This window comes from Lineus longissimus, chromosome 11, assembly GCF_910592395.1.
Source record: "Lineus longissimus chromosome 11, tnLinLong1.2, whole genome shotgun sequence".
Classification (NCBI taxonomy): Eukaryota; Metazoa; Nemertea; class Pilidiophora; order Heteronemertea; family Lineidae; genus Lineus; species Lineus longissimus.
Window position 1 is genome coordinate 8,662,371 of NC_088318.1, and position 12,372 is coordinate 8,674,742.

At 40.9% G+C, this 12,372-nt stretch overlaps 1 protein-coding gene across 5 annotated transcripts in view; it reads left to right on the plus strand.

Moving 5' to 3' along the window:
- Positions 1-12,372, plus strand: part of LOC135495767 (calcium-transporting ATPase type 2C member 1-like) — a 465,754-nt gene that overhangs the window by 240,313 nt on the left and 213,069 nt on the right. For all 5 annotated transcript variants that reach the window (XM_064784671.1, XM_064784673.1, XM_064784674.1 and 2 more), the window contains one exon: positions 6,839-6,943. In XM_064784671.1, coding sequence (XP_064640741.1) covers positions 6,839-6,943 — 105 coding nt within the window. The remainder of the gene's footprint in view (positions 1-6,838; positions 6,944-12,372) is intronic.

A 12,372-nucleotide genomic window follows, 5' to 3' on the forward strand; every position in this document is an offset into this window, starting at 1 on the left:
GGCGTCTTGTCCTTTGAGGCAACCAGCAAGTTACAGATGGTGCATCCTGGCTTAGATACCAATTGGATTCCATGTTTCTTGTATATACTGGCCAGCTTTTCACTCACTCCGTGGTTGTAAGGAGTACCACGATGCCTTTGCTGGGATTGTGGTCGGAGGGTTGCTTGTCCTGTGCGTGGTTGTTGGTTTTCACGAATCTGTTGAAAACCCATTTGGGGTACCCACACCGACAAGGCTTTTGGTTTAGGGGGTGATGTGAGGCAAAGTTAAAATATTTGTCTGTGTGTGTTGGTTTTTGGTACACGCTGAATTTGAGATGTCCATCGTCACCCTTGTGGATGTTGGATTCCAAAAAGCCGAATCCTCCACTTCTCTGGTAAACTTAATAGCCTCATGTCGTTGGTTGAGATGTTCTGTGAAGGGGTCGACAAACTGTTTCTTAAAAATGCAGTACATGTCATCCGTGTACATCATCCCAATTTTGGGTGGCATGGTGGTAGTAGACAATGCTTTCTGTTCAAAGCCTCCATAAACAAGGTGGCGACCATGGGCGATATAGGTGATCCCATGGCAGCCCCAAACTTCTGTTTGTAGAGAGTATCGCCGAACTGGAAGTAGGTGGTGTTCAAAATGAAGGCAAGTAGCGTGGCGATGTCATTGGGGGAGAGATTAGGCCTGACACTGAGTAGGGGGTCAGCCTCCAACCTGCTCTTGATCACATCTATCGCTTCATCGACAGAAACACTCGTAAAGAGTTGTGACACATCGTATGAAACCATCACTTCATCTTCCTCCACCCTAGTGTCCAATACCCTCTCAACAATTCCTTAGAATTCTTAATGTGGTGTTCTGTAGTGCCTACCAGTGTGGCTGAATCTCACACAATAGTTTTGCTGATTGGTATGTGATTGCACCGATACTAGAAAGTATGGGCTGGAGAGGAGTGTCTTTGTTGTGTATCTTATGTAGCGCATAGAACTTTGGTGTAACCTCAGCAGTAGGGTACAATTTCCAATAAGTCTGCTGGGTGATCTTCTCTTCCTTCTTAAACCTGCCCTTTACTCCATTGCGTCCAACTGGTCAGTGCTCCAAGCTTGTGTATAGACCAGGCTTATGTCATCTGTTGGCCCGGGTATGTGTGTGTGGGGGGGGGGGGGGGTTAGGCCTTTATATTAGGTCAGTATTGGTGGGCCATTAGAGCCAAATGAAAATACTCCCATTTTCCAGCCAAAAAGCAATAAGCTGGGTGTATCAACTTCTTACTTTTAAATTTCGATTGCTGACTTGCCCAGCATAGGCATTAAAAGCCTGGCGCGAATGTGCCCATTGGTTTATTCCTGCCCAATTGAGATGGACCTCCGCAGCAGCAGGGAGGGGAGACGAAGTAGAGACACTGATTGGCCTTCGGCGGTTAATGGGAGACCCAGTTACAAAGGACATTTCTTTACACACTAGGTGGTATTTAAACATTGAACCGTTTCAAAAAGCATGATTTCAAAAATATAGCATAAAAAGAATTTGTTATATTGACTTGTTAATTTGATTTGTTTAGTTATAATCCAAAGATTGTTCTGTTTTCTAAGCCTACGTGGTCTTGGTATGGGGATTGCACTTTATATACCCCCGCTCCAAGAAGGGCATGGGGCATATAATGGTATGGCACTCGGTGTCTGTTTGTCTGTTTGTCTGTTAACTTTTATTTTTAGCTCAGCTGACAAAGTCAGCGGAATTAGACCAATAGATTCGAATGGTGTCTGTCCTTCCATCCATCCATCCATCCATCCGTGGACAAAATTGGGTATTTTGTAACCGTAAGACCTAGGCAATTCAAATCTTGGATTTGACATGAACAGCACTGGGAATGCTGCTGTTAGAAAAAATTAGCGCGGTTCGACTCAAATCCACCTCACCAGGGGGCAAAAAGTGTCAATTACAAAACAATTTTTTGTTACTTTATTCGATCAGATGAAGCTTGAAATAACGTTGAAGAGGTCTGCATGATATAGAAGTTTTGATAAAAAATATATTAGTTTCGACTTATATCACCAGTTGGCGGTACTGAGCAAAAATGTCGCTTGACCCCAGTTGACCCTGGTTTGAATTTCCCGCCCGACTGACAAAGATTTGTATCCCTGCTAGAAGTGACCACCATTATTGCCGAGTGTGTGCTGGATTCGCTCTAACGCAATGTATAATGTACAGTGACTTTCGAATATGGAAGGTAATAGTGGCAGAGAGGATAATGCTGGAGATGCACTGTGTGAATTTGCTTGCCCGCTGATGTTATGCGCTGAAAAAAATTGCGACCTTTTTATTTCGACCAGATTGAATTTAGGTTTAAGCTAACATTTTAAGCTATTTCTGAAATTAATTATGGCACGAAACTTGACACATTCATAGAAAAGATCCAGTACAATTTGTTCATAAGCTCCATTAACAACGGGTTCAACATAATTTGGTAAAAACAACCTTCGAATTAAGTCTACCTTCTTTTCGAAGTGACTATGCAGTGTCTCTGTAGAAATGTACAGTAAAGGCAACATGACGAAAATGACAAATTTTGCCTCTTTTCACAGCTTGTTTTTAGCCCTCTTGGTCATAGACTAATACGGCTTATGCTGTGCTCGGGGTGGTTAGTGGTGGTCTGTCCTGCGTCCGTCGGTCTGTAAACTTTTTGCCTTGTCAGCACTCTACTGTCTTCATTTTTTTGACGGATCATTTTCATCCTTCATATGTGCATATATGGGCCCAAGATCTAGGCAAAGTTCAATTTTGAGTGCAATTCGATTACTAATCTGGTCACCAGGGGGCTTTTTGTAAAAAAACTTAAAATGGCTGTTTGTAACTCCTGCTTTGAGCTAAGGTGCTCTTTTTTATTCTCACAGGTACATCTATTGAGGATACATCATACATAGTGTGGGTTTTTGATTTGGCCTTGTTTTAAGGGAAAATTAGGTGAAATGGCGAAAAATGGTCAATTCCTTATTGGTGCACTTGTCAGCGCTCTACCATCTTCCATTTTTGACGGATCCTTTTCATTTTTCACATGGATGTATACGACCCTAAAATCTAGGTTGAGGTAGATTTTGGATGCGGTGCAATTCTTAGTTTGCCCACAAGGTGGCTTTTTCTGAAAAACTTAAAACTGGTCTAGCTCCCATATCCTTTGAGCTAAGATGCTCATATTTCTACTGTAGGTGCAGTTACTAAAGGTACATCATGTATAATACAAGTTTTTGGTTTTATCGAATTTCAAAACATCCCCTCCTCCCCGAATTCCTATTGCCTAGCGGGCACTGTGCTGTTGGCACTATTTTTTTTGTCAAAGATCTTGCTGTCCATCCTTGATGATTCAGCAGTCAATATATTTAATTATTTTACATTTTCACCCACAATTAATTTAGATATCATCCTTTTTATCGCCCTACAAAACTGGGTTTAATTTATGCACGAGCAGATGAAATGATCATGTGCTAAGTCACTGTCACATGATACCTTGTCAAAATGGCTGCAGAGTATCTGACCTAAAACAATGTCACAGTCCAGCTCTAAAAGATGGATTACTCAACAAATAACTCTTCTTCTTCTTCTTCCAGTTAAGTGCTTTCCTCGTCAACAGAGTATAGTCGCATAGCAGAACTAATGTGAATAAACAAGACAATAATAAACATCGTTCTGAAGTCATCAGGTAAGGTTGACAATGGAAATAAACAGCGCAATTGACGATCTACTCCGGAGACTTGAACTGTCATTAAATAATTCGATACACACATGCACACTGTATATAGCACAATGCATCCAACAGGGGCTGATCATCACACACTTATTATATTCACAATCATATTAATGAACTTCCTCAATCATAAGCCTTTCCTCAGTAGTTCCTACCTTTACCTTGATCAATAATCATTAGCGCATTTATCAGTTGTTGTTGGTCTTGTATTATAAAACTTGGCTATCAAAATTAAATGTTTTCTCATCATGTTTTACAGGAATAATCTATACAGCTGCATTTGAACGTTTTTGGTGACCACATCACAGATCACAGAGAGAAAGCAGCTGAGCTACACTCGTACTCATAGAACCAAACGAACACCTTGCACCTCCCATCCAACTTTAGTGCTCCCCAGTCAATTCTAGTATTTCATTATTTTTCACTGTAATACTTACCTCAAAATTGATTGAATAAAGAAAACCGTATGTTGAAAAATTCATGAAAATCATACCCCTTGGTTCTGGCCTTGCACTTTGAAACTATTGGTTATCCCTGATGAAAAGCCGATGGCAATTACTACATGGCTTTCCTGCGTTAGGCTGGACCATGTTCAATGGACTAGTTGGTTGCAACCAACCTACACTTCATAGGAATTTATGTAAAGGTCCAGACTGTTTCTGGTTATGACCATGCATCTACTGGGCTAGTTTGTCTCAACCTGCACTTCCACGGATTTGATGTTAAGGTCCTTAACTGTTTGCACCAAGGTTGTGACCACGCATCGACTGGAGTGATTTTTAGCTCACCTCTGGGGAACTTATACGATACCGTGGCGTCTGACGTCGTCCGTTAGCAGAGCACATTTCGTCACCGCTAGGGCTAGATGGCTAAAACTTGGTGTGATGGTAGCTTTGGGCAATATGCCTAGGCTTATTTTTCTTTTTCGCGATATAACTTACTTTCTGGCCTCCAGGTGGCCATCTTGAAAATAGTTTTTTTGCCTTTTTGAAGCTAATGGTTGTACGTAGAGTGACGAAATTTTTATGGTGGGTGTATCTAGTAAGGTTAAACGTCATATCACCTTGGTTTTTGATTTGACCTACTTTTCAAGGTCACAGAGGTCAAAGTTTACTAAATCACCGAGTTGGCACATTTCGTTTCTATTTGAGCTAGAAGGTTCTAAACTTGTGGGGACATGTATCTAGGGACCCTCTATCCTACCCCAAAAATTTGTCCCACTGGTGAAACTCTCCAGGCGGCTATCTTGAAAATTGAAAGAAGTCGGATTGAAACCAAATTTCATGTGATTGTATATCTATGTACTCTATTACATCCCTGATTCTCAGGCAAATCCATCTACCAATATGGCGGCCATGTGGCTGTCTTGAAAATTAAACAAAGTCCTATTACCCCGGAAACTAATGATTAGATTGCAACTAAACTTCATGTGACTATGTATCTATGTACTCTTATCAATATCCCTAATTTTCAGTCTAATCCCATTACAAATATCGCCACCAGGCCACCATCTTGAAAATCCAACAAAGTCCTAGTACACCTAAACTGTTGAACAGATGTCAACCAATTTCCATATGACATGTACACTCTTCAATAACCCTGAAATTCAGTCCACTTTATAACCAAAATGCTATACTTAGTAGGTACCGGTAATTTTCTTTGGTACCATTGAGCCAAGAAAAATAATATTATTCAATGGAATCAAAACTGGTGAAACTATTGTGAAACTGTTCTCCCCATATCCACTCCAAATGACATGCATTACATTACCGAGGTGAGCACATGGTCCCTGGACCATTTCATTCACAACCTGCACTTTGAAGGAATCGATACAAAGGTCCAGAGTACATTTACTACATGTTGTTGTTGTTCAAGGTTGTGACAATGCATCTGATGGACTGGTTTGTCTCAAGCTGAACTTCACTCAGCTGAGTGCCAGGCCCATGGGCCCATGTTTTTCGCGTGATTACTCAAAATCAACATCATGTATATTCACCAAACCTGGTTTTTAGGCCACTAGTTTAGGCCCAAAGAAACCTATTGATTTGGAGGTGAACTGGTCAAAGGTGAAGGTCACAAAGACCTTAGGTCAACACTGTGTACAAGGTACAAATATATATATGCGATTGTATGAGACATACTATGGTTCTGGTCTCGCAGAAAAGTAGGTAAGATGGATATAATCAAGGAGTCCCATAAATCCGCTCTTCACCATCCCAGCATTCCTACCCAACCTTCTATTTTTATATATGTTCAAGATATTCCAGGCCTTACATTATCAAGATTGACTCAACATGAGCTGAAAAATAGGACTGTTGTGCACATTTTTAAGTACCTTTCCTTGAAATACAAATATTTATGATGTTATTGCGACAAAACACAAAAGTTCACGGTAAGCATCTTTTACATGTCTTACAAGATTCATGATCATGTAAAACGTACATTAGGAAACGTGCTGAAATTTACACAAAATATGTTCATAGATACTTTCTATGCGTCTATGTCTTAGGTATGAAACCGTAAATGATGAAAAAGATTTCACGTAAAAAACGAGCAATAATTTCGTACCTCTCAAGCGAATCCTCAACAGCGCAGGTATGAAAGATTATGCGATATTGTTGTTGATGAAAAAAGAAGGTAAATGACAATGCAATTGTTATTATAGCTATCATTTTCATGAATTACGCAAATAATATAACTCCTTAGTGAATTCATATATGTTCGTACAAAATGACTCTTGCTCTGATCATATGTCTTTGTGCATCTTTAAAAGTCACTTTTATATTTCAACAAATATCGCCGAGGCAAACATTGCATGATGCAACTATAATGCATAATCTTTTGACAGTAAACCTTGCCCGTTAGCAAGCGCAGCATGGCCAAAAAAATGGTTATCCGTTTTTTGCTTTTTTTCTGTCGTCTGCAAGCCTTCTAAACAACAACCGTTGTATGTCTCGTACAATGGGATATATGTCTTTGTAGCTTGTGCACAGTGGTCATGGGCAAAAGTGTTATGAGGTTGAAAAACCCAATCATGGACAACAACAGTGATGAATGACACATGCTCAGCAACAGGTGACTTTTAACGCTTTGCTTGTTTTTCAGCTTAACCTGAAGGATGTTCGAAACAATTATGCTAGACTGGAGGAATGGCCGTTTAGTTCTGACAGTAAGATGATGATCGTCAAATGTGCTCCCAAATATGGACAGGTGAGATGAATGGAGCTTTCAGTGTTTGATCTGCTGGGCAAGGTGTTTGATTTGTAGTCAACTAGTATAGATCGTAGGTTTTTGCACATTTGCTGCCAAATGACATAAATGTTTGTATAATTGGTAAAATCGCCCCCCCCCCCCCTCAACACTTTCTATGGTGCGTAGAAACTCAATGGAATGCACCATTCATTTGATTTTGTTGGGTTATGTCGACACCATGAAAGTTGTCCGTCCGTAATCTTTTCCAATTCTATGCCATAACTGGAGAATACTTTCACCGAATGGAATGATTTTCACTGTGGGGATTGCCAATGGTCAGACAAAGGTTCCTTTCGAACATGGCAACCATCAACTATCCAAGATGGCCGCCAGGGCAGCCATTTTTAAATCTGTTTCCGGACATTTAAAGGAGAACGCTTTAATGGAGGGCAATGATTTTCAATGTGGGGTTTGACAATCATTAGACGAAGATTCCTTTCGAACAAAGGCTCCATCAGCTATCCAAGATGGCCGCCTCGGAAGCCATCTTGAAATTCGTTTCGGGCATTCAAAATAGACAGCAATGATCTTCAGTGTAGAAAATTGCCAATGGTTAGACAAAGATTCCTTTCGATAATGGCCGTCATCCACTATCCAGTATGGGCGTCATGACAGCCATCTTGAAATCTGTTTCCAGGCATTTAAAGCAGAACACTTTCAGGGAATGCAATGATTTTCACTGTGGGAGTTGCAAATAGTTAGAAGGAGGGTCCTTTTTGATAATGGGTGTCATCAACAATTCAATATGGCCGCCAGGGCAGCCATCTTGAAATCCATTTCTGGGAATTTAAAGGAGAACACTTTAATGGATTGCAATGATGTTCACTTTGGGAATTGCCGCTTTGAAACAATTTACTTCACTACACTTGAACAATCATGTACTCTACAAGGAAGATAATTGGTGCTATTTCAGACATTACAGCACTGATTAACCTTCATACTCCCGTTGTGATGCTTGGGGATTTCAATTTAGACTCATCAAAAATATCTCCTGTTGCTTCACACTAGCTGGGCTTTTTCCAAGACCTTGGGTTGTCTGTCTTTCTACGAGATGGTCCAACCACTGATAGAGTGACAAAGTTTGATCACTTATTGTCCCCCGGAGCTAGTGTAGTACATGGCACCAACTTTGTGCTCATTTCAACCCTACAGCTTCTAAACGACTCAGGCAATTTAATCGATATTTGGTGGAAGGAGTGAATGACATCTAAAGATGAGTCCCACTAAAAATCATCCCGGGCAGATTCCCAGCCTGGCCAGTAGGGGGCAGGCGCTTGCCGGACGCACTTTTTCTGTCCGCTCTATAACATTCTGAACGACAAAATATTTTGGATTGAAATTTGGTGTGCTGATAGAGGGTGGGTCAAAGGTGTGTTGCGTCAAAAAAAAATCAGCTGAGTTTGATTCTCCATTTGGCCGCCAGGAAGCCAAAACCAAAAAAACATAAAGTGTTAGAACTCGCCTAATATTTGTCCGATCTTTACCATATTTTTATGGTAGACTAAGCTACATACATGGTAGACTAAGCTCATAGATACACGATATATCACCCGGGTTTTTAGTTTCATTTATTTTTCTGCCCTATAGGGGGCGCTACCTGAAAATCATGAAAATTCCCTTCCACTCCGTAACTTCTGAACGACAAAATATTTTGGATTGAAAGTTGGTGTGCTGATAGAGGGCAGGACAAAGGTGTGTCGCGTTGAAAAATCGGCTGAGTTGGATTCTTGATTTGGCCACCAGGGGGCCAAAACAAAAAACACAAAGTGTTAGAACTCGCTTAATATTCGTCTGGTCTTCACCAAATTTTTATGGTAGACTAAGCTAACATAGATACACGATATATCACCCGGGTTTTTAGTTTCATTAATTTTTTTGCCCTATAGGGGGCGCTTCCTGAAAATCATGAAAATTCCCTTCCGCTCTGTAACTTCTGAACGACAGAATATTTTGGATTGAAATTTGGTGTGCTGATAGAGGGTGAGCCAAAAGTGTGTCGCGTCTAAAAATCGGCCGAGTTTGATTCTCCATTTGGCTGCCAGGGGCCAAAACCAAAAACACATAAAGTGTAAGTACTCGCTTAATCTTCGTCCGATCTTTACCATATTTTCATGGTAGACTAAGCTAACAAAGGTACACGATATATCTCCCGGGTTTTAGTTTCATCCATTTTTCTGCCCTATAGGGGCGCTTCCAGAAAATCATGAATATCATGAAAATTCCCTTAACTTCTGAACGACAAAATATTTTAGCGTGAAATTTGGTGTGTCACGTTACTGGGACACTCAACTCAACCATAAACTTCAGTCAATGACAGCAACAAAGTGATACAGCAAGGACCTATCACTCCTATCACAAAGCTGTGTGGATTTCATTCTTATAGAATATTCACCATATTTCCCTGGTAAGAGTGCACTTTTCTTTCCCTAAAGGCGACATCGTTTCACTATAAAAATTGACCAACACTCATTTAACCCCTTTGGAGCTAGTGCAACACATTTGCTGTTAATATAACAGACTATCACCCTAGCTATTCAGACCTCCAAACTGACGGGCAATTACCTTTCTTGCGAGCCGACGATGCAAGATTTTGTATGCACCATGTTCTGTTGAACCCAAAAAGAAGGATAATATTTGGATAAATGATGGATTATATATTTTTGGGCGAACTGCCCCGAATGGGTGATACAGCTAGACTAAATAGAAGACAAAGTGGAAACTATCTGACCCCTGGTAATTTATATAATATGTGAAACGGATAACAACTATCTCCATGAAACGAGTGTCCAATACTTAAAATGTCTATCAAATGTAATGATTGACGAAGTCCTGATCTGATGTCGCTACCTCTATTTAAGGTAAAAAATCTAATTCGAAGCAGAAGTCTAATAAATTTCCTAGCGATGAGTGTCAGCAGAGTATCTCTGAATCATTCTTAAAATTTTGCGTACAACACACATTTAAGTTTGAATATTTCAATCCCAGGTTACCCAATTCACAAGGTGCCTGAAGGCCGAACATAACTTTTTAATCATTAAAATTTGTATAACAATGCGACATGAAAAAACCTGAAAAGTAACGAAACTTGTATCTTGGTTCTGAAAGCATTAAACTTAACTTTAAAATGTTTGAACTTAAAAGACATGATAAGAGACTGCACGTTTCAATAGCGCACAATCACTTATTTTTCTTCCGATATGCGGCCCTTTTTGTCCAATTGACAACAGCGCAATTCGTCGTAACGGTCAAATGTTCCTTTTATATAAGATATTGAAAAGTTTATAATGTTCATTTCTTCAGTTGTGACCCTGACTGAGGAGGCTGAGCGGGCGCTACACCTTACCCAAGGGTGGCCCGAAAGGCAATATGGAGTGCCTTCAACTCCTTAAACTTGATCCCCTCGACATCCATGTTTAACATCCAATTGAAAACATTTTGTGCAAGTTCCCGATTGGTTACCAATGATCGTACCTGTAGTAATTTTACCAAGCTAAAGTTCAGTGCCTGGGAGTTCATGACCTTTTCTATCACTGTAGGCGGAAGATATATCGTGGGAGTATCCAGGTAGCTATATTTACTGCTCATGATAGTATTACTTAATGCGTGTCATTAATATCCTCCGTAGCAGAGTTTTGACCAGGTGAGAGCTCATTCAAATGTTTATAAACAGTATTTATACAGTATTCTCATTAGGTGAAGTTTGAAGTCAATCGGCTCTATATAGGTGTGCTTTTACCGTCGCAACAATCATGGCCTGGCTTGGTCAATTCAGGACAAACCTACCCGGCAGGCTTGTTTACATAACTCTTTAGCATTTAAACTTATTTTCAGTTCACCGCGATTTTTGGCTTTATGACTTGTCCATTAAAAAAAATGCAAATACTTTTAGAAGGCATACAAAGTTCATGTTCATGATTAGGCTTAGCTGTAGCTTCCTAAGCGTGGTTTTAATAGCCCCTACTTATTGTCGCTACCTTCTAACAAATAAAGCTCTGCAACTGATCGTGTGAGCGTTACTTTACCTACTTTTACATCAACCACTCTGACTTGATCGTCTTTCCCTGGATGTGTTTCAGTGATTCTGCCAAGTGGCCACTTGCCTCGTGGGTGTCCGATGACATTACGATGACATTGTCTCCTTTCTTCAGAGCCTCTCTTGCTCTCAACCATTTCTTTCTCGGGTTCGGACCTGGCAACCATTCTGTTAGCCATCTGTGCCAGAAATGAGAAACTAATTCTTGAACTCCTCTTCATCTTTTGCGCGGGCTGAAGTCTGTGGTGTCCACTGCATCAGGTGCAAATTGTCCTCCCATCTGGCCGTGCAGAAAATTGTTCCGGGTTAGGGGTACAACATCAGCTGGGTTTGATGACTGATAGGTGAGAGGTCTGGAGTTGATTAACCCTTCTGCTCCTACGATAGCGCTGTGAAGTTCCTCATCTGTTATATCGGCGTTCCCAAGGATTGCATTTATTGCCTTTTTCGCGATTTTAACCATAATTTTGTGGACACCAGAGAAATGTGGAGCGAGTGGAGGATTAAAATGCCACTTTACCCCGTAGCTGGCAGTTGTATCCTGTATGCGATCTCTATCAAGATCTTTCAGTTCTCGGAGTTCATTGTTGCTGCCAATGAAATTGCTACCATTGTCTGTGAGTACATCAGTCGGCACTCCTTGCCGTGATGACATCCTGAAGAAGCTGTTGAGGAAGCTGTCGGTGTCTAGGCTATTTGCCATCTCGAGATGGACTGCTCGGCTGGGTAAACAAGTGAACAAACAGAGGTATCGCTTCTGTCGTCTTTTTCCCCGTTCTTGCCTTGTGAGGAATGGTCCGGCGAAGTCAATGGATGTTTCGTTGAAGGCCCTCTTGGGTTTTCGTAACCGCATCTCTGGTAGTGGTGCCATGATTGGTGTCAGGGGCTTGGCTCTTCTCCATCTGCAAACTGTGCATTTTTTCTCGATTTCACAGATAGCCTCTTTTCCAGAGACAATCCAATATCGCGGTGATAGGGTTGCTAATACTTGGTTTGTTCCTCCATGTTGTGCTCTTTTGTGGCCGCTTGTGATGATCAATTCTGACATATGTAGCTTTCTTGGAAGTATTATTGGGAATCTGGCCTCCGACGGTAAATACTCAGAATTATGCAGTCTGCCATCGTATCTTAGAACATTGTCCTTGTAGCGTGTGGGCTTTAGAGGTGGCAATTTTGATCCACTGGGTAGTCCTTTTGTCCCCCTCAGTGCTTTGATATCATCATTAAAGCACTCATGTTGGGCAAGCTTGATCAGATTCAACTCTGCATCTCGGATTTCGTCGGGACCAATTGCTCCCCTTCATCGTGGTTCTCTATTTAAGCGACAGTTGTCGGCAAATCTCAGTACTCGGGC